At 40.6% G+C, this 22,806-nt stretch overlaps 1 protein-coding gene across 4 annotated transcripts in view; it reads left to right on the top strand.

Annotated features, from left to right (window-relative positions):
* ACE (angiotensin I converting enzyme) overlaps positions 1-22,225 on the top strand; it is a 76,426-nt gene extending 54,201 nt beyond the window's left edge. For all 4 annotated transcript variants that reach the window (XM_082271455.1, XM_082271454.1, XM_082271456.1 and 1 more), the window contains exons 15-26: positions 1,016-1,174; positions 1,296-1,380; positions 2,297-2,440; positions 2,674-2,865; positions 8,164-8,261; positions 9,112-9,281; positions 12,032-12,255; positions 12,406-12,550; positions 14,224-14,322; positions 15,857-15,979; positions 20,283-20,464; positions 21,710-22,225. In XM_082271455.1, the coding sequence (XP_082127581.1) occupies positions 1,016-1,174; positions 1,296-1,380; positions 2,297-2,440; positions 2,674-2,865; positions 8,164-8,261; positions 9,112-9,281; positions 12,032-12,255; positions 12,406-12,550; positions 14,224-14,322; positions 15,857-15,979; positions 20,283-20,464; positions 21,710-21,921 (1,833 nt within the window). In that variant the 3' untranslated portion in view covers positions 21,922-22,225. The remainder of the gene's footprint in view (positions 1-1,015; positions 1,175-1,295; positions 1,381-2,296; positions 2,441-2,673; positions 2,866-8,163; positions 8,262-9,111; positions 9,282-12,031; positions 12,256-12,405; positions 12,551-14,223; positions 14,323-15,856; positions 15,980-20,282; positions 20,465-21,709) is intronic.
* The last annotated feature ends 581 nt before the right edge of the window (positions 22,226-22,806 follow it).

Genomic DNA, 22,806 nt, shown 5'->3' with positions numbered 1-22,806 from the left:
CATGCACTGAGGTACTTTCCTCTGCCAAATTTCCAGGGCTGTATTAAATGCCTGTGCACTCATTTGTCAGGTTTCCTCCCACTGTCCAATATGCCTCCCTATTGGACCAGTGCGAAACCCTCAGCAGACAGACTGAGCTGTATTGAGCAGACCTCACTAGCAGATACTGCTCTCTGGTAGGCAGAGAACAAATAAAGATTTACCTGCAATCCCTCTGGTAAGGCGAAAAACTATTCACTCTTCCTCTCACTCTCCCTCTCTCCCTCTCCCAGGAGGGTGCTACAAAAATATCTCGCTATGCTTTTTTTTTTTTTTTTTTTTTTTTTTTGCTTGCTGGATTGGAGCTATGGCAATATGCGTACGAGAATAATTGGCTACACCCCAAACAAATTGCCTGCAGATTGCATTAAGACCCTATAGAAAATGGTATGTTGCTGGACAGTATCTTGAGATAGGTCAAGGTCACGTCCGAAATCTGCACTGCTAACAAACCTAAATGCCCAAAAAAAAATCTGCTGGAACAGAATAGCATAGTTCCATTTTGAAGGGATATCCTGCAGTGTGATAATTAATATGCTGGCACAAACTGACATCTATAGCTGAAGCACATCTCCTGTAGCCAGATGGAAAATGTCACCTGATCCAAAGTGGACAAAATTTGAGCAGAGTTTATTCCCATGCTACAGAAGGAACCAGTACAATGCTAGTGTGTAATTATCATTATGTTGTCACTACCTCATACAATAAGATATACTGTATGCTACATTATGGGTGTTTAGCACGTTTGGTATTAAAAAAAAAAAAAAAATTGAACATGGAAATCTTCTTTATGCCCTGTCTCTGACCGTGATTTCAGGATTTTTTTTTTTTTTTTTTTTTTTTTTTTTTTTTGAGGGGGCTGTAATAGGTTGTGTAAATTTTAGCCCTGGTAACTTCATTCTGGTTGTATGCATGTCTTTAAAGTAAGCAATGTAGTAGATGGTCACTGTATAATATAGCTCATGATTCTTTACAGCTGGATAAGAACCTAGCTATGTCCAGCCACACTCTTCAGTATGGACGACAGGCCAGAAACTTTGACTACAGTGATTTCCAGAATATAGAGGTACAGCGACTATTGAAGAAGCTCAGTGATATTGATAAAGCAGCTTTGCCAGAGGTGGAGCAGAAAGAGGTAATTGTGCACTACAGGGCCTTCCCATTCTTGCCAACCAATGTGATTTACTAGACAAAGCAGTTCCATCATTCAATAATTCATCTTCTTTTTTTTTTTTTTTTTTTTTTTTTTACTCTAGTACAATCAAATTGTTTCTGACATGGAAACCATCTACAGCAAGGCCACAGTATGCAAGGATAATAAGTGCATACCTCTGGATCCAGGTAAGACTGCTTGTATTTCCAGATGGAACACTCCTTAGCAGAATTCCTCATGTGCAAAACAGATCTGTGATGTTCATTATTAGTGTAAATGATTATAGATGGAAGCAGAAATGAATCTTTCACTGTTTAAATTAGGGGACAGACAGAATGCATAGTTTTTTTTTTGCGATTTGATCTACCACTAAATGGTCTATTTAAAAAGAAGAGAATATGTCACCAAACATTCTCTGGTGGAGAATCTACTAGAATTGTCTGTCTGTTTTTAAATGGCAAAGATTGCTTTTGAACCAAATGGTGTTTGGTGAAAATCCCATTCTCTGCTTCATAATTGGACCCTTGAGTGTCAGTATAATGTTCAAAATGTTTGCGGGCTATCTAGGAACCTCCAGGGAGGGAGAACCTTTTACGGATGGCCTTGTGTCAGATCATTCTGGGTTTGCTGTTCTATAAGATAACCTGACAGTCTAGACCCATTTCTTCTCCTTGTACCCCATTGGCTAACCTCTGTGTCCCTCATTTGACCTCATTTTACCCCCATTGACTGATTTCGGTGTCGGATATTTTTCCCCATTGTTGCTGCAACATTCTAAAATTGGAGGCATCAGAGTTGGCAAGAAACAAGAATGACAGGTTTGGAAAGAGAATATTTTCAGCTATACATCCCCTTGATTTCAAATCACAGGGATATTTTTTTTTCATCCAATGTTCTAGTTAGTACCTGGCCTGCCATCAAAAAATTGTGAAGCACCTTCCCCTTCTAGGTTTACGAAGAAGGGACAAGTGTTACTAGTGCTTTGTCACATTTTCTTTCACATGCAATTGTACAGACCTGAACATTTACACTTTGCTTATATAATTTTTAAATATAATAATTTTAACATAACTAATTATATCTATCTTTTCTATCCATTTCAAGATATAACTGCACTCCTTGCCCAGTCACGTGACTATGATGAACTGTTATGGGCATGGAAAGGTTGGCGAGATTCTTCTGGCAAAAAAATGCGTAACCATTACAAGAGATATGTAGAGCTGGGTAACAAAGCAGCAACTCTCAATGGTAAAACGGATTCCCATCTCTGAATTTCTATTGTACGCTGTCATGCTTAGTTTCTCTGACAGTTAAACTGCCTAATCCTCTACATATTTCCCTTTAGTTCTTACTTTATGCCTCATTACATCATTTTGAAATGTAATTTCTGAACATTTTGTAGCACATAGCAGGGATATACTACTGCTTTTTTGCATACATACGTATCAATGTTTCACTTAGTTCCTTATCTGTTCTACCAGGTCATGCAGACAATGGTGCATACTGGAGGTCATGGTATGAGACGCCAACTTTGGAAAGTGATGTTGAGAGGCTTTATCATGAGCTGCAGCCTCTTTATCTTAACCTGCATGCATATGTACGCCGAGCCCTCTACAAGAAATATGGAGACAAGAAAATCAACCTTAAAGGACCCATCCCTGCCCATCTACTTGGTGAGATCCCTGTTAATTTTAATTGGATTCCTGTGTTTGTTTAATGATCATATACTGTGAGGTTGATTTACTAAAACTGAAGAGTGCAAAATCTGGTGCAGCTCTGCATAGAAACCAGTCGCCTTCCAGTTTTTTTTTTTTTTTTTTTTTTTGTCAAGGCTTCATTCACTTCATGCAAAATCACATACCTGTACATCATTTTGTTAAAGTAGTTGTACTGGGGTGATGCCTGTAGCTGCATACATCACCCTTTTTTAAGAGCCCCATCCCTCCATGCTCGTATGCCTAAGAAAACTTATACGTAAATCACGCCCGCAAATGTAAACCGCATTCAAATCCCATGTGAGGTATCGCCGCAATTGTTAGAGCGAGAGCAATAATTTTAGCACAAGACTTCTTCTGTAACTCTGCTACCTATGTTTGGGAAAAAAAATCACAATAAGCGTATTTTGATTGGTTTTCGCAAAAGTTATTGCGTTTACTAACTAAGGGAAAGATTTCTGTCTTTTTTTTTTTTTTTTTTGCGGGACTGCAACATTGCGGCGGACAGATCGGACCCTTGACTGACATTTTTGACACTTTTGGGGGTACCAGTGACATTACTACAGTAATCGGTGCTATAAATATGCACTGTTACTGTAAAAATGACACTGGCAGGGAAGGGGTTAATTTTATTGGAGAGGGAGGGGTTAATGTATGCCTGGTGCTTACTGACATGTGTTGGGGGAGGTGACTGAGTGACACAGGGACAGATCGCATGTTCAGCTATGCTGAACCCTGCAATCTGTCACTGTCTGTCACTTAGGAGATCCGCCCGCATTGTTTACACAAGCGGGCGGATCTCCAGACTCGATTCCCCTACGATCGGGGAAGAGCAGCGGCGATCGCCGCCGCTCCTCCCCTGGCCTGACTCCCGCTGTGACTGAATACAGCAGGAGCGAGCTGCCGGCGGCGCTCAAGTGCCGCCCACAAGGGGAGAAGTCCAGCGACGTAGGTCTACATCGCTGGACAGGAACTAACCACTTTGCCGCAGTAGAGCTCGAGTGAGCGGTCGGCAAGTGGTTAAAGAGCGACATGTTCGGTATTTATTTGGCATAACCTCATCTTTCACAGTATACAAAATTGGGCTAACTTTACAGTTTTTTATTGATTTTTTTATTTTTTTATTCAATGAAGTGTTGTAAGTGACAAACAAAGTCTAAAGTCTTCCTCCTTAGTGTCCTTGGTAAATAGTAAGTGGGTCATATATAAACATTGATATCATCAAATCAAACACTGGTTCCTAGGTAAACTCTAATACAGTGGTTAGAAAATGTGAAACCCAAATATGTACTGAAGGAGAAAAAAAAAAAAATGAATGGCGCGATTACAATATCGCAATATAAACAGAAATCCTTAAAAATGCTATATATAGACAGATATTTTCTGTATTAACAGATATTTTCTGTATTAAGGACACGAAGGAGGAAATTTTCAGACTTTGGTCGTACTGGTTTTTGGTAATAATGTGGATTCACTTATAAATTGCATATACATGTTGCATTTTTAAGGATTTTTTTTTTTTTTGTTTATGCGAATGATATTGTGACTTTGCAATCACCCCATTCAGGTGCGTGTGTTTTTTTTTTTTTTTTTTTTCAGTACATATTATTTGTGTTTTCACATTTTTTATAATCCCCGTTTTACAGTTTACCTAGGAACCAGTGTTTGATTTTACAATATTGATGTTTATATTTTGACCCACTTACTATTTACCAAGGACATGAAGGAGGAAGACTTTAGACTTTGTGTGCACCTTACAACCCCATTCTTTTACTGACACTACTAAGGGCATTAGGCGCAACAACACACACTCATTATTTGATTCACATTGTGGGAACACAATTAGGTTGTATGCAGCCACCCATCACAAGACGAGCCATATATTATATCTATAAGGTAGCGCGGGATATCCCACATTTGTCAATTCATTGAAGTGTACTTTTTTTTTTTTTTATATTGCATTTGAAAGATCGCTGTGCAAATACAGTGTGACATTGCCACGACCGCCATTTTATTCTCTAGGGTCTCTGCAAAAATAAATATAATATAATATATATAGATGGATATATATTTGCTTGGGGGTTCTAAGTAACCTTCTAGCAAAAAAAACTGATTTTACCTTGTAAGCAACAAATGTCAGAAATAGGCCTGGTCTTGAAGTGGTTAATTAAACAAGCTGAAGTTAGAAGCAGCTTGGTTACTATGCACAGCTGCAGATTTTGCACTCTCCAGTTTTAGTAAATCAACCCCTGTATGAGCAGTGTACAAACGGTCAAGATAGGTCTCTAAATAGTAGAGCTTGCGTTCTTCTCTTACTACCCTTCAACACACTCTAGCAGCAGGTTGAGGTGCTATTTAATCTACTGCTACACTTGTGGGTTGTGGGACAAAAGCACCTGGAGGAAACCATGCAAATATACGGAAGAATATGGGAGTGTGTCCTTAGTTGGAGCTTGCCTTGCAGCTCTGTTTGTCTGATTTCACGTCCCTCTATGGGTCCATGTACACGGGACGCTGGAAATGGCCGTTTAGGAGCAGTTGGGCGTTTTTTTCAGAAGCCCCTGAACGCAGCTCCAGGTTATCATCTGTCCATGTACACATGGTCGTTTACAGTAATTTGCAGGCAGTTGCGTTCAGGGACTTTTTTTAGAACGCAATTATTTGCGTTCGAACGTGTGTTTCCCGGCTTTTCAAACGCAGAAACGCAGCCGAATGTGACTAAACGTGATGAACCTATGTTCAGCCACGTTGTACGTTTTTTTTCTTCCATTCAAAATCAATGGTTCCCTATGGGAGCCTATTGATTTGAATGGAAGTCGGATCCGACTTGCGGCGCGACCTGCACTGTGAGAATCTTGAGGGGGGAACTCCACGCCAAAAATGGTAAAAAAAACTGCGTGGGGGTCCCCCCCCAGGTTCCAAACCAGGCCCTTCGGGTCCGGTATGGAATTTGAGGGTAGCCCCACGCCGAAAAAACGGCGTGGGGTCCCCCCCAAAATCCATACCAGACCCTTATCTGAGCATGCAGGCCAGGAAAGGGGAGGGGACCCACCCCCCCTGGACCACACCAGGCCACATGCCCTCAACATGGGGGGGTGTTGGTGCTTTGGGGCAGGGGGAGCTCTGCACCCCCCACCTCAAAGCACCTTGCCCCCATGTTGATGAGGACAAGGGCCTCATCCCCACAACCCTGGCCGGTGGTTGTGGGGGTCTGCGGGCAGGGGGCTCAACGAATCTGGAAGCCCCCTTTAACAAGGGGACCCCCCACATCCCGGACCCCCTCCCTATGTGAATTTTTTAAAAATCTTCATCCGGCTCTTCTTGTCTTCTCCTCTCCGGGGTCTTCTGCTCTTTTGCTGTCCGCTCTTCTTGTGTTCTCCTCTCCGGAGTCTTCTGCTGTCCTCTCGGTAATTATGCCGGTCTCTGCAGCTTATTATACAGCCATTAGGGGCGTGGCCCCGATGACATCATTGGGAGGCCCCGCCCCCTCGTGTCACAGATGACGACATATGTGACACGAGGGGGCGGGGCCTCCCGATGACGTCATCGGGGCCACGCCCCTAATGGCTATATAATAAGCTGCAGAGACCGGAGACCGGCATAATTACCGGAGACGTCGGAGGAAGAAGAAGAGCCGACAGCAAAAGAGCAGAAGACTGGAGAGGAGAAAAAAGAAGAGAGGACAGCAGAAGACCCCGGAGAGGAGAACACAAGAAGAGCGGACAGCAAAAGAGCAGAAGACCCCGGAGAGGAGAAGACGAGAAGAGCCAGATGAAGATTTTTAATAAACTTTCCAAAACGTCTCCTGTCATTTCCATACACTGCCTTTTATTTGGTGAATGAGTAGGGGTACAGTGTACCCCATACCCATTCACATAGGGAGGGGGTCCGGGATCTGGGGGGCCCCCTTGTTAAAGGGGGCTTCCAGATTCCGATGAGCCCCCTGCCCGCAGACCCCCACAACCACCGGCCAGGGTTGTGGGGATGAGGCCCTTGTCGTCATCAACATGGGGGCAAGGTGCTTTGAGGTGGGGGGTGCAGAGCTCCCCCTGCCCCAAAGCACCAACACCCCCCCCCCCATGTTGAGGGCATGTGGCCTGGTGTGGTCCAGGGGGGGTGGGGCCGCTCGCTCGTCCCCCCTCCCCTTTCATTGCCTGCTGGGCTGCATGCTTGGATAAGGGTCTGGTATGGATTTTGGGGGGGACCCCACGCCATTTTTTTTTTTTCGGCGTGGGGCTACCCTCAAATTCCATACTGGACCCGAAGGGCCTGGTTTGGAACTTGGGGGGACCCCCCCCCCCCACGCAGTTTTTTTTTTTTTCCCATTTTTGGCGTGGAGTTCCCCCTCAAGATTCTCACAGTGCAGATCGCGCCGCAAGTCGGATCCGACTTCCATTCAAATCAATAGGCTCCCATAGGGAACCATTGATTTTGAATGGAGGCAGAAAAACGCTGCTAAAAGCAATGTGGCCAAATGTGCAATAACGCAAATGGAAAAAGCTACTGAAAGCACGTTTAACAGCTGCTTTTTCCCGGTCAGAAATGGCTTTGCAGGACGTTTTTTCTAACGTCCCGTGTACATGGAGCCTAAGAAGCAATCAGGCTGCCCTAGGGGTTTGCCCTTTGTGAGACACACACAGAGATCTGCTTTCTGCAGGGATAGACACTCATTCCAGACACATGCTCTATGAAAGTGTAAATACCATTTCATAAGCTGTAATTGTTGCCACAAGTATGCTGATGGCATTCAGTAAAAAGTCGCCTCGCCTAGAATACTGCATCTTAAGGAATGGGAAGTTGTCCTTATAGCAGGCCCAGCTATTAAAACAACCTGAATTCACACCATAGACTACAATAATGTAGCATGATAAAGATCATTTCTGTCCTAGTTTTTTCAGTTTTAGCATATTTGGGGAGGGTGATGTTAGGCCTTATTCCTATAAAGTAGACTATAGACTATACCCCTGTAAAGTGGTTAGGCAGTTTTGGGTAATCATGGTGTTGAGAGGAGGAACACTTAAGCCTATCGCTTGTCTCTTACAACCTAGTCGACCTAGCTGGCATCGAAGAAGCCAAACAAGGTTTCCATAAAGGTCACGAGTAGGTGCCCAACTGCATGAAATAAACAACTTCAATTGAAGATTCAATTTATTTGCTATAGGGTTTACATTGCTGATCTACTTCTACTTCTACTTCTTCTTTTTACAAATGGTAGATATGCACATAACTATGGCTTTTTTTTTTTTTCTCTATTAGGTAACATGTGGGCCCAGTCATGGTCAAATATATTTGATCTTGTTGTTCCATATCCGAATGCAGCACAAGTGGATGCTACACCTGCGATGGTGGCTCAGGTTAGTCATCGGCATATCTACATTAGGCCCATTTAAGCCACCCAAAGGATACGTTTTACCTGTAAATAAAATCATACATACTTTTTTTTTTTGTGTGTTTTTTTTTTTTTTTTGTAAAGAATTGCAGCAGCAATCAGCAGATCGCTGATGTCATGCAGGACTCCTGCAGCCCTGTCAGTGTATGTTGGCTCGTATCCCATACGGGCAAGTAGAAAGTGACAGGAAGAATCAATGAACTACGAGAACACTCATAGCCACAAAGGCTGTCAACTTGTAGTTTTTCATTCATGGAACGCTGTAAATGAGTAACCTAGTGGTACGGGCATGACCCCTGCACAGCGCCGGTTTTTCTTTAACTTTGACAGCTAGCGGGGGGAGAGGGTGGGGAAGATCCCCTGCTAGCTGTCAAAATAGGGGATTGGGTGTTATGCCCTGAATATGGGTGTAACGTTACAAAAGGTGAACTTATCCTTTAATTCTGCCCAGAACAGCAGTAAATGCCAATTACTACACCTAGGTCACATAATTTTGAGTCAGTAGCTTGTAAGACTATCATATCATTATGGCTGTTATCTGAAATTATGCATTCAAGTTGTGGTTCCTGACTTTGCACATGGTAATGTCATTGTTCCCCCTTCTCACTACAAGCCTGTGGATCAACTCTGCCCCAACTGAAAACCAGGAACTCTCTAGAAGGCGAACCTAAGCTGCTTCTTGTTTTTTCTCCCAAAACTTCCTGAAACCGTTTTCCTCTTAATAAACCTTATCTACAAAAGTACAGATGGTAGCCTATGTGACAAGGAAGCTGTGGCTTTCACTGATCAATTTTTTTTTTTTTTTTCCCCCCCAGAAATGGACCGCCCAAAGAATGTTTGAAGTATCAGACAACTTCTTTACCTCTCTAGGACTCCTTCCTATGCCTCCAGAATTCTGGGAAAAATCCATGATTGAGAAACCTGTTGGCAGAGATGTGGTTTGTCATGCGTCCGCATGGGATTTCTACAACAGAAAAGATTTCAGGTATGGTTATGGGAATCCACAGTTAGGAATTCACACAGTAAACCAGATTAGTTAAACTAATTATTTTTATTAATAGGTGGTGCATATACCTTTTTATAAAGGCTGTAACATTTTACACCATCTACCAGTACTGTACTATCATCTATAAAGACCAATAGTATTGTTTAAAAAAAAAAAAAATCCTTCTAAATCCCTTTTTTATTTATTTGTGGGGTTATGTTTTTTTGTTTGCCTAACAAACTTTTTGTTACGCAATCTGTGGGGTTTTTTTTTCATTCTTTTTAACAGTACAAGCTTGCATGTTTGTAGTGGGGGCAGCACATGAAAATGCTAAATTTCGCCGGCAGATCACACACTACAAGAATAAACATAGAAAATTCTGATTTGTTATGATTAAGAAATGTTTACCCATTTAATTTGTTTGGAGGTATATCAATATTGCCATTATTATTCTATTGATTACATTATTGTACCAACTTTAAATAGACAAAATGCAATAAAAACGGAGGGATCAAAACTGCAACATGCCACAGCTTTAAGAGGTAACAGAAAACCATGTTAACTTTTGTATTAAAAAAAAAAAAAAAAAAAGGAAAACTGAGTGGAAAGAAAAAATATTATATAAACTTTAGCTATTGGTTTTTACTGGTTTTTTTTTTTTTTTTTTTACTTTTTTTTTTTTTTTTTTTCCCCTATCTTTTAATTGACCTGCCATATTCAGATCATTCAATCTTTAGCTACTCGCCTAGAAATTAAGGCTGGGTTCACACATATGTGGCCATGGGGTCCAGTGCGTCCCTGTTTACCGGTTCAGGTGCGAATCGGATCCAAATTTTTGCCTGACTTTACACCTGAATCAGAGCCAAAGTCGCACAGGACCTTTTTTTTTAATGCGGAGTGCTGCCGCCCCAGACCTGTGTGAACCAGCTCCATAAAGAGCCTGTCATACCCGCCTGTTGTGCAATTTGGATGCGGGAAAACCCAGCCTAATGCCAACTTAATTCAGTGGAAGAAAATGGTTCTAGTATTTAACCAGTAGAGCATTTCCCAATCCTAATTCTTTTGTACCTTGTTAGATGATTAAAAATCTAGTGAGGCAAGGCTTCCCCCCCCCCCCCCCACACCAATTTGTTGTCCTAGGGCAAATTGTCCATAAAAGGCGTTACCAAGTTGATTTCCATTCTTGTGGTGTTTTGATGAACTGTACAGGATTTCCATTAGAGATAGTATGGGATAATAATCTGTTTTATCGTCTTGTGGTCATGGCCTTTGCACTAATTGGATCATCATGCTTTATGATGTCTCATAAAGCAATAATCCTAAATACTAATGGAACACATCTGATGCTTATGGGCATATAAAATTAACACTACTGATAAATGAGGACTTCTGCAATGAGTTCCAGGATATGAGCTTCATCTCCTATTATCTGGGGAGATTTGTCCTCTGTTTGTCTTGGCGACCATTGTTACTAGAGTAGAAATGATGGGAAATCAAAAGGTTAACAGCTGTCACCTAAAAAGAGATAGAAAGGATGTCTTCCTATGAAAAAACATGTTTAAGTGCCAACGAACGTGCTTCCTGCTGTACCTCCATGACAGGAAATGGAGAGAAATCCCACCAAAGGGACACAGCAAATAAATCTCAGAGGTCTTTTAACCATTCCCTACTCCATAACAATGTTTTGGCTTTAGATATACTTGTTTAAAAAAGTATGCAGGTTCTCTTTACTGTTCTCTTTTAGCATCAGGCTGGGTTCACACTGGTGCGATGTGGGAACCACAGCGATTCCTGTGCAGGTTTCCGCATTGCATCTGACTCGCAGGCAGTTCACGCTGCTCTGTACGAACCGCTGCGGGTGTCAATATAAAGTTAATGACACCCTCGAATAGGTTCTCAGAACGCAGTGCAATCTGTGGAATTTGATTGCATGAGTCTAAACACCCATGCAAGCCAATTCCAGTGTAGACATTCCAGTGGTCCAAATGCGATAGTTGTATGGCTGGCTGAATTTTCACTGCACAAACATCGCATGTGATGTGTGCAGGCATGCGGTGCGAATCACATGCGATGTCTGGCATTGCACCAGTGTGAACCCAGCCTCAAGCAGAATTGGCACAATCAATGCTTGGCAAGAAAAAAAACAAATGTACTGGGTTCACAAGCAAATATCACTGATCGGTTTCATTTTTGTAGTTAACCAAAGTATATATTTTTTGGATAGTGTAGTAGAGTGAAATTTTTTTATTTGTGACCACCCTTGTGGAAGGTTCTCCATCACTTCCTGTCCCTGGGATAAAAAAAAGGGATGGAGTGGTTGTTACTGGGATGGGGAGGCACAGTAAGCAATAAAAACCCAGTCAGAAGATCAAACCCTTTTTTGCTTTCTGCAAAAATGTTTATTTTTCTGTGTCCCCATTGGAGAGTGATCCCATAACTTCCTTCCTGATAGGCAGTGAGGGGAATTCTCCCCCATTGTAACACAAATGGTTATTAAAACCTGACAGAGGCCCAAAGCCTTACTTCTCTATCCAAAATCAAATAAAGTTTTGGTTGGAGTTGGGCTTTATTGTGTTTTTTTTTATCCAAAGGTTCATGTTTGCTAAGCATGTGGTTGCCGTTGAGACTGATGAGCTGTTTAATAACAGGCTGAGTTATGGAAGAAAACCCAAAAACATGCATTTGTGAAACAGTAAAAGTGTTCTTATGGGCATCATTAAATACTAAATCTTGATTGTATTTTCTTTCAGAATCAAGCAATGCACAGTAGTCACCATGGATGACCTTATCACAGTCCACCATGAAATGGGCCATGTTCAGTACTTCCTGCAGTACAAAGATCAACCAGTTTCATTCAGAGAAGGAGCCAACCCTGGCTTTCATGAGGCCATTGGAGATGTATTGGCCCTGTCTGTGTCCACTCCTAAGCATCTCCACAGCATTGGGCTGTTGGACAAAGTTGAGGAAAATGCAGGTATGGCTTTTGGAACCTACAAAAAAAGATATTGCACAAAAAAAAACTAAAAGGGATATTTAAAAAGGATATTGATATTGCATTTACAATTTCAGAATTTAGTTTGTATCAGAACATACAACGCTTCTTACTTTGTATGTCCCGTTCTAGAGAGTGACATCAACTATCTTTTGAGTATTGCACTGGATAAAATAGCCTTCCTACCCTTTGGATACCTAATGGACCAGTGGCGCTGGAAAGTGTTTGATGGAAGAATTCCAGATTCCGAATACAACCAGCAGTGGTGGAATCTCAGGTATGCCCTTCCTTTTTTATAACCCTTTCAAACAGCAATATTTTACAGATCAACTTTTAAAGTTAGGCTTTGTTTAAACTTTTTTTTTTTTATTTAAATTCTGGGTAGACTTTTGCTGTCTCTAATCTTTCTCAATGGGATAGGTGAAGGAAAAATTTTAGGGTTGTCATCCGAACAGAAGAGTGGAATCTCACAAATGAGACCCTATTACAAGTGGCAACCTCCAACGCTGAGATTTCACCTGACTTTCATGAAATTTCCTGTCAGGAGAGAGTGTGGGAAAATCTTCCAAACAGGGAAAGAACTGGCAAAAAAAACAGATGGAGGTTCTAACCCTTTAACACTTTGCCCAAATAAAATTATAAGTGATTATAAAGTGATTATAAATTATCAACTTGTAAAACAACCCATTCAGTTTAAAAAAGAAATTTAAAAAAAGTAAAAATTTGTGTATAGATATAAAAAAACAAAAAACCTTATAAATAACTTTTTTCACATACCCTACCCTCTGTTTTTAGCTGCATAAGAGCTGGGGGGGAGGGGGGTCAGAGGCGGGACAGCAATACACTAAACTTGCCAGTGAATGGCTGTGCAGGGGGCCAAGTCCGATCATTGGAGGAGAGCAGCCTGAGTTCCCAGCACAGCTAGACAACTGACCACAGTGTGTTCTCCTTTTTGGTGTGGTCAGGTTTAATAGAAAAGCAGAGGGACTGTCAGGGACACCAGGGATTTCACACAAAGGAAGCAATACAAAGCAAACAGGATACTTTTTCATACAAGTACACAGTACAGCAGGCACATATCAGGAATATGAAATGTTAGGTTTACATATTCTTTAAGTTAGGATTTCATTACTCTATGGCACTCTGCATAGAAAGTGTCTATCAATCAAAAAAAATGTTTTTGTTTCAGATAGAATGGGAAGAATTGGCACCATGCCTGGATTTTATTTCTAATTTGACAACGCTTTTTTTTTTAAGACAGGAAGATTTGCTTCCTTACCTTCCTACCTCCTAAAATATTGTGAGTAGGCCTGAAAATCTTTCTAATGTTGACCTGGTTAGCAAAAAAAAAAAAAAAAATGTTTCTCACTTAAAATGCAAAATAGAAAATAGCTAAACCTAATAACAGACCTCAAATGCAGACCGAACGCAAGCTGAACTCTCCTGGCAAGTGCCGGGCTAGACACAATTTCACTCCATAGTATCATGCAGGAAGTGCATTCAGCTCATTCAGATGAATGCAAGATCTAGCAGGTCTTAAATTCATCAGGAGTCTAAAACTTACCAAAAAAAAAAAAATCTCCACTGGAGATCAAAAATGGCCTAGTATGGCCTAGGACTGTAAAGTGTGGTGCAGGCCCAGACTCGATCTGAGGTCTGTATAGCATTTTGTCATTTTGCAAAAAAAAAAACTCTTGGTTAATTTTTATGTAAAGTATAGTGACTTTTCAAAGCTAAATCCCTGGAAGGCAGCTAAATATGAAGCCAGATGTTCTTTACACAAATGTAAACTGGCTTCTATAACAAAGGGTTTGCAATTCTGTTCGGCTAGCAGCCTTGTAAACCTACAGTAGTACTCTATACCATTCTGGATTTACAATTTTTTCTAATTTTTTTTATTTTTTTTTTTTTAAAGCTGATTTATCAAATGTAACCATTATGTTGTCCTAGGTTGAAATATCAGGGATTGTGTCCTCCAGTCTTGAGGTCGGAAGATGATTTTGACCCTGGCGCTAAATTCCACATTCCTGCTAATGTCCCATACATCAGGTAACGGACTCAACTGGTGTGTTTTTTTTTTTATCATAGAGAATCTCCTTTAGGTCTTGAATGCTGGGATTTTATTTGATTCTAGAGTGTTATAGATAGGTTTTTTTTTTTTTTTTATTTTTTTTTTTATTTAGAGTTTAAAGATTAGTATTACGATTAATGCACTACTTGAAGGGTGGATTACAAAAAAACAGTTGATCAGCCAAGTTTCATGCTGCACAATGGTTAATCTTTTTAACAGAACAGTTTTCTGTATTCGATGGCCAACATAAAAAAGATAGCTAGGTTTTTTTTTCTGTGATCTATAAGAAAACGACAAGCAAAAAACTGCAGCAGGACCTACTGAGTGGTAATCTACAACAAGCTCTATGGATTAACCACTTAACGAGCGCCCGCTGCAGTTTTACTGTGACAGGTCTGCTCTGTCCCACGAAATGACGTAACTGTGCGTCTCTTCATGGAGCGGCTAGCGGGAGTGTGCTCCCGCCATTCACCACAGGGGAAGCCAACCAGCAGGTACGGCAGCGCGCTTGCCGCCGGGCATCTGTGATCGCCCCCCCATGGAAACAGAACGGCGGTTGTAAACACGACAGTCCGCTGTTCTGTCAGTGATGAACACGGGGATCCTGTGTTCCTCTTATTTAGGAACACAGGTCTCTGTGTTCGTGCATAAAGCCCCTCCCCCACAGTTAGAAAGCACCCCCTAGGGTCACATTTAACCCTTTGATCGCCCTTGGTGTTAGTGCATATTTTTAGCACTAGTTACTGTAGTAATGTCACTGGTCCCCCCCAAGTGTCAAAAATGTCAGTTTGGAGTCCGATCTGTCCGCCGTAGTGTCGCAGTCCTGCTAAAAAAAACGCAAATCGTCGGCTTTACTATGTGCAAACCAATCAAAATACACCTATTGGGATTTTTTTTTTTTTTTTGTTTATTAGTGCAAAAAATCACACAGGGGATCAAATACCACCATTTCCCCCATTTGTGGGGAAAAAATTTGAGTACAGCGTTGCACGACCGCGCAATTGTCAGTTAAAAGAACGCAGTGCGGTATCTCAAAAAATGGCCAGTCCATTAAGGGGGTAAATCCTTCCTTCAGGTACAGAAGTGGTTAATACATGTCATTTTTGTCAAGAATTTAAATGTATCATACTTTAATCACGGGAAAAACAATACATGGTAAGGCATCACTTTACAAATTCCACACAGCAGCATTATTTGTGGAGTCTGAAATGGTGATCGAGTTTAGCAGTCATTCAGAATACGTTTTGTATTGTAAAGTGTATACCAGTATGAGCTTCCAACACAGTTTTCAGTTTAAACATTTGGAGATTTTACAAAGAATGCATAAAACAGGAAATACAAAGGAAATATGTAAGTTTCCATTACAAAAACAAGTTTTTGGAGCTAAATAAATTTGGATTATATAGTTGAGCATTTGTTTCTAGCACTACTGGCCTACAAGAAACAAACATCACTGTTTCCTTTCATTGCTGCTCTTCGTAGAGTAACATGGCTGTCTTTTCTGGTTTTAAGGTATTTCATCAGCTTCGTCATTCAGTTCCAGTTCCACGAGGCTTTGTGTAATGCAGCCAAACAGACTGGACCCCTCCACACCTGTGATATTTATCAGTCCAAGGAGGCTGGAAAATTGCTTGGGTAAGATAAGCCATGCGTGAAATCTTGTGTATGTATATGTAAATATATATTTTATATATATATATATATATATATATATATATATATGTGTGTATATGTGTGTGTGTGTATATATATATATATATATATATATATATATATATATATATATATAATTATACATACATACATACATACATACATACATACATACATACATACATACATACATACATACATATACACAGTCAGGTCCATAAATATTGGGACATCAACACAATTCTAATATTTTTGGCTCTATACACCACCTCAATGGATTTGAAGTGAAACTAACAATGTGCTTTAACTGCAGACATTCAGCTTTAATGTGAGGGTATTTTACATCCAAATCAGGTGAAAGGTGTAGGAATTACAACAGTTTGTATATCTGCCTCCCACTTTTTAAGGGACCAAAAGTAATGGGACAGATTAACAATCATAAATCAAACTTTCACTTTTTAATACTTGGTTGCAAATCCTTTGCAGTCAATTACAGCCTGAAGCGCATAGATATCACCAAATGCTGGGTTTCATCGCTGTTGATGCTCTGCCAGGCCTCTACTGCAACTGTCTTTAGTTCCTGCTTGTCCTTGGGGCATTTTCCCTTCAGTTTTGTCTTCAGCAAGTGAAATGCATGCTCAATCTGATTCAGGTCAGATAATTGACTTGGCCATTGGATAACATTCCACTTCTTTTCCTTTAAAAAACTCTTTGGTTGCTTTCGCAGTATGCTTCGGGTCATTGTCCATCTGCACTGTGAAGCGCCATCCAATGAGTTCTGAAGCATTTGTCTGAATATGAGCAGATGATATTGCCCGAAACACTTCAGAATTCATCCTGCTGGCAAACAATGTTTATGGACCGGACTGTATATAGTGTGTTCATTTTTTTTTTTTTTTATTCTTTCCTTTCCATCAACCAGTGGGCTAATCTGGTAAACAAATCAAACTGATTCTTCCAGCACAAAAAGCAAGATGGAAGAAGGAATCAACATTGCAGAGCTCTTTCTATTTGCTGCCTGCATGTGCTCACATTCTGTCCTGATGCTAGCTACAGTGAGGGGAAAAAAGTATTTGATCCCCTGCTGATTTTGCATGTTTGCCCACTGACAAAGAAATAATCAATTTTAATGGTAGGTTTATTTTACCAGTGTGAGACAGAATAACAATAAAAATATCCAGTTAAGCGCTTTTCAAAAAAGTTATAAATTGATTTGCATTTTAATAAGTCAAATACGTATTTGATCCCCTAATCAGCAAGATTTCTGGCTCCCAGGTGTCTTCTATACAGGTAACGAGCTATTAAGGGCACTCTCTTAAAGGAGGTACTCCTAATTTTAGCTTGTTACCTGTATAAATGACACCTGTCCACAGAAGCAATCAATCAGATTCCACCATGGCCAAGACCAAAGAACTGTCCAAGGATGTCGGGGACAAGATTGTAGACCTACAGAAGGCTGGAATAGGCTACAAGACCATCGCCAAGCAGCTTGATGAGAGGGTGACAACAATTGGTGCGATTATTCGCGAATGGAAGAAACCCAAAATAACTGTCAATTCCCCCCCCCCCCCCCGTCTCTGGCTCCATGTAAGATCTCACTTCGTGGAGTTTCAATAATCATGAGAACGGTGAGGAATCAGCCCAGAACTAAATGGGAGAATCTTGTCAATGATCCCAAGACAGCCGGGACCATAGTCATCAAGAAAACAATTGGTAACACACTACGCCATGAACTAAATCCTGCAGCGCCCTAAAGTCCCCCTGCTCAAGAAAGTACGTGTACAGGCCAGTCTGAATTTTGGTAGTGAACATCTTAATGATTTAGAGAAGAACTGGGTGAAATTGTTGTGGTCACATGAGACCAAAATCTAGCTCTTTGGCATCAACTCAACTTGCCGTGTTTGGAGGAGGAGGAAGGCTGCCTATGACCCCAAGAACACCTTCCCCCATAGTAAAACATGGGAGGTGAAAACCTAATGCTTTAGGGGTGTTTTTCTGCTAAGGGGACAGGTCCACTTCACCGCATCAAAAGGAAGATGGACGGGGGCCATGTACCATCAAATCTTGGGTGAGGACCTCCTTCTCACAGCCAGGGCATTGAAAAGGGGTCGTGGATGGGTCTTCCAGCATGACAATGACCCAAAACACACAGCCAAGGCAACAAGAGTGTCTCAAAAAGAAGCACATTAAGGTCCTGAAGTGGCCTAGCCAGTCTCTAGTCCTTAATCCCATAGAAAATATGTGGAGGGAGCTAAAGGTTCGAGTTACCAAACATCAGCCTTGAAACCTTAATGACTTTGAGAGGATCTACAAAGAGGAGTGGGACAAAATCCCTTCTGAGATGTGTGCAGATCTGGTGGCCAACTTCAAGCAATGTCTGACCTCTGTGATTACCAACAAGAGTTTTCCCACCAAGTACCAAGTCATTTGTTACGAAGGGGGTCAAATATTTATTTCTCTTTAAATGCAAATCCATTTATATATATATTTTTTTTTTTTTTTAAATGCGTTCTGGATATTTTTTTTGTTCTGTCTCTCACGGTTAAAATAAACCTACAATTAAAATGATAGGCTGATCATTTCTTTGTCAGTGGGCAAACATACAAAATCAGCAGGGGATCAAATACTTTTCCCCCCCCCCACTGTAAGTGCTACCAAACGCATACCTGAAGGCTACATTCAAATTTTTGGGGAGTATTTGAGAAAACAGGGATGGAACGAGTTTCAGAGAATATGAAATAATTCTGAAGTGTTTTGGTACAATCTGTTTTGACGATACAATGTTGAGACATTGTATTCCGACAGCAGGACCCTCGTCTGTCGAAATGCACTGATCGGCAGCTGTAGCCCATTTGCTGCAGACTCTTATGCCCCATACACACGTGCAGATTATCTGCAGACTTTTGTCTGCAGACTTACCAAAACCATATAATATGAGGTCAAACCTAAACACTTTCAATTTGTATGCAATCCGGCAGGCCCTTGCACTACATAGAAAAGGTAAGTCTGCAGACAAAAGTCTGCAGATAATCTGCACGTGTGTACAGGGCATTATTGAGAGCAATTTTCTAATACTCCTGTTTGACAGGAGTCAAGCGTTTGATCACCTTCTGTTGAGTGGGAGCAGTTGCACGTAGATTCAAATTCAGCTGGTTCGGCAAGGACCATCTATGGCCAGCTGAACACCACAACTTTTAGCCCAAATTGTCCGAGTTGTAAGCACAACCTGTGAGATCATTTCATGTGGAACCTTAAATCTCCCATTTATCTGGGACGCCACATGAAAAACTTGAGCAGTGTTCATGAACTATTTGAAAAGATAGTCAGTCAGTTTTTTGGCCTGGGTTGTATATAAAAATTCAGCCTATTTGTTAACTCTGAAAGTCTTCCAAAATTGATTATTAACCTGTTGGGGTTTTCAAGCAATGAACCTTCCCTAGCAACCCATTCCTTGCAACATTACTAATATGTCTTCATAGCCTTTAGTATTTCAGGTAACTTAAATAGTTTTCTGGATTTGACTGTAAATTGGAAAACTGTTTCCACTTGCAGTGTTTTCTATCACATCTTTGAATGGGGCTTGCTCAGTGCAAAATCACTACATCTGCAAACCAGTAATGAATGACAGGGCTTGTCTTGCTTAGTCTATTAGTTTTTTTTTTTTTTTTTTTTTGTACAAAAAAAATGGAATTTTAATGCTCCTGAAATATTATACATTTTTTAAATAATATTTAAAACCACTATGCGTTTGTGTGTTTTTTTTTTTTTTTGTTTTTTTTTTTTTGTTTTTTTTTTTTGTTTTTGCATACCTGGTTTGACTGAATCATTTCCCAGAGTAAGTAGGAAACTATTCAGTCTCAGGAAGTGTAAGATGACACGGGGCCACACAATGAGATTGAAGGAGAAGCGGTTTAACCTTAAGCTGTGTAGGGGGTCTTTCACTATCAGGGCGATAAGGATGTGGAACTCCCTCACAATAGGTGTCAGCAGGAATTATTGATAGTTTGATCTATAAAAATATTGCTTTACCCTTTCTTCTCTGCTTGGTGGGTCACTGAGACACCTGACTAAGCACATTTTGTTTTGTGCCAGTGATTCATTAGACAGAGAAGCAAGGGTAATAACAGTCCTGGGGCATGTACCTTCAAAAACAAGTTCACAACCACTGATCCCCTAATTCTGTGCTGACAGAATTTCTTGGTTGACCTGTGGCTCAGAAATTGCTGGTTGATTGCCTATGGTTTATCACGGTTTTCTACATATATAAATGTTCCTATATCTGCAGAGATGCCATGAAGTTGGGTTACAGCAAGCCTTGGCCTGATGTGATGGAAGTTATTACTGGACAGAGAAATATGTCAGCTCATGCCCTCCTGAAATACTTTGAGCCTTTGACCAACTGGCTAATTGCAGAAAATGCCAAAAGTGTCGAAACCCTTGGTTGGCCAGAATACAACTGGAGCCCAGGTAGGTACCAGCCTCAGTGTGAAATACCTTGATCTCCCATTTAACTGGATTTCCAGGCAAAATAATATTAAAATTCTATTTTGAAATTTACTGACCAAATGGAGCCATCTCTACCTATCGCAGTTCCACGTCAACAAAATGTAGACCTTTGCTTTGTTGATATGCTTGGCTGACTAAGGTTTCATAACCTAGATAAGTTGAGTATCAGAAGAGCTGTTACATTTTCTTATCACTCAGATATCAGAGTTCATAATCAAGTGGAATTTTAGAAACCACGCAGGCAGATGAATTTTGTTATTCCAGCCCCTGGTCTTTTGTCTTTTAGCTCATTGGTTTTGCCAAACACAAATCCACTCCTTAAAGTCCATTTTTAGGGCTTTTTTCTGCCCACTTCTATTAAAAAGAAAGTAAAGATTTACAGCAGAATAGTTTTCCTTCACAGGGGTTCTCCCCATCAATGAGTCCAAACAAACAGTACTCCACCACATGGCTCTTCGCTACAGTATCTCTGCTTAGGCCTCCTGCCTTGATCCTCCAGACCGTCAAACACAGTCCCAGTGCTCACGCACTAAACACTGAACCGTCCTCATCTCTGTGTTTCTCCTGCAGCTCCCTGCTGCTACATATTTACAGGCTCAGCCTTTCACTGTCCCCACATGGACAGTACGGAGCAATGTGCTGCCAACAGCACCACCAACCAACCTCTAATCCCAACTCTATCAAAAGCTCAGTGCACAGCTGGCTCATTAGTCTGCAAATTCATCACAATTCTTTATTTCTGCTCTAAGGCCTGTATTTGGAGAAATATGTAGGCTGTTATTGTTGACATCTCATTCTAAAAATGCCAGTTGTCGGTTTGTTATGGTCAATACTTAAGTCACCAAGCTGGAATGTATTTGCATATCAGAAGTCCTGAATGAACTAATGTAGACTAATGTGGAATATTTTATAGGTGTATATACTATACTATACAATATTTTTATACTATAGTGGTGTGGCTATCTCTGGCAATTGATTTGTTTAAAATTAGCAGTAGTAGTAACCCAGAGAAAGCCACATAGCAACCATTTTCACACGGTTCAGGAATGGTAGCCTACATTTATCAATACAGATTTCTTTTTAGAAGTCTTTAAATACTGTGAAGATGTTTGATAAAGGAATTCAGTAGCATTTACGAATTTGATACTGTGAAGATGTTAAAAATAAATTTGGTGGCATTTACATGTACAATTTTCTCCTTTTTAGTTAATAATGACGTCTCAGCAGAACCTATACCACCACCACCAAAGGTCGACTTCCTGGGAATGAACTTGAACAGAGGGCAAGCATCAGCAGGAGCCTGGGTCCTCTTGGCTCTTGGAATAATTCTTGTCATCGTCACCATTGTCTTAGGCGTCAAATTCTCAAAAGTAAAACGTAGGGCAAAGAAATCCACTTCTGAACTAGAGTTGAAATAACGAAGCACCACCACCATTCAGCAAGGGGTCCTCTGTAAAAAGACGATTTCCTGCATTCCAAGACTTGGGGACACTAACTGTGCAAGTAACATCACAAATCTTGTTGACTATGCAAAGAAACTTCATCCTTGGAAGAACAATCCACTAGCTCCTTCAAAGCCAAAAAAAGATGAACTTTTACACAGGTGCTTAAGGGAGGGGAGGTTTGGGGCAAATGGGAAAGATTTAAATTGTTGTTGGAATAATTATGTGAGATTTTTCTCCAGCAATGGGAGCAATAAATATTGTAAGTGAAAACTTTAAAGCATTACCAGTCTCCATTATGTGGACAAACTATCATCCAAACAATTGTTTAATATGTGCACACACTATTCCCTTTTTCAAGCTGGATTCTGAAGGAGCATTACAAGCAACCATGCTGTTTTTTTTTTTTTTTTTTTCAATGGGGCTACCGAAACAGGCAGTTTAGATCTATGTAGGAAAATCTCACCCTAACAAAATCTAATTTAAGTTTAAGTGAAACCCCAGATAAATTGGAAAAGAGCAGGAAAGTGCTACAACCTTTGATTCTTCTTTGCTCTTTGTTTCATTGTGTAGATCTTCATTACTTTTATGGCCAGCACAATAGCAGAAAATGTATTAGGGGTTCAGCAATAAATCCTGTCTAATTTGAAATGCTCATCTCTCTTGGAAGTGAGCATAAAAAAACGGTCTGGGAAAATGGCAATGAAACAGGTTAAAACTGCCTGACCATTTTTTCACTAAAACAGAAATATTTGGTAGCCATTCACATCCACATAGTCTCAACTGTTGCTAGTGAGGTCTGAAACGGTTACAGTTCTAGGAAATGTTGAGTTGTGTATGGCCAGTCTCAAACCTATGCCA

Source organism: Pelophylax lessonae, assembly GCF_965119305.1.
Source record: "Pelophylax lessonae genome assembly, chromosome: 11".
Classification (NCBI taxonomy): domain Eukaryota; kingdom Metazoa; phylum Chordata; class Amphibia; order Anura; family Ranidae; genus Pelophylax; species Pelophylax lessonae.
Note: the sequence above shows the minus strand (reverse complement) of the source record. Positions and strands in the feature narration are given on the sequence as shown.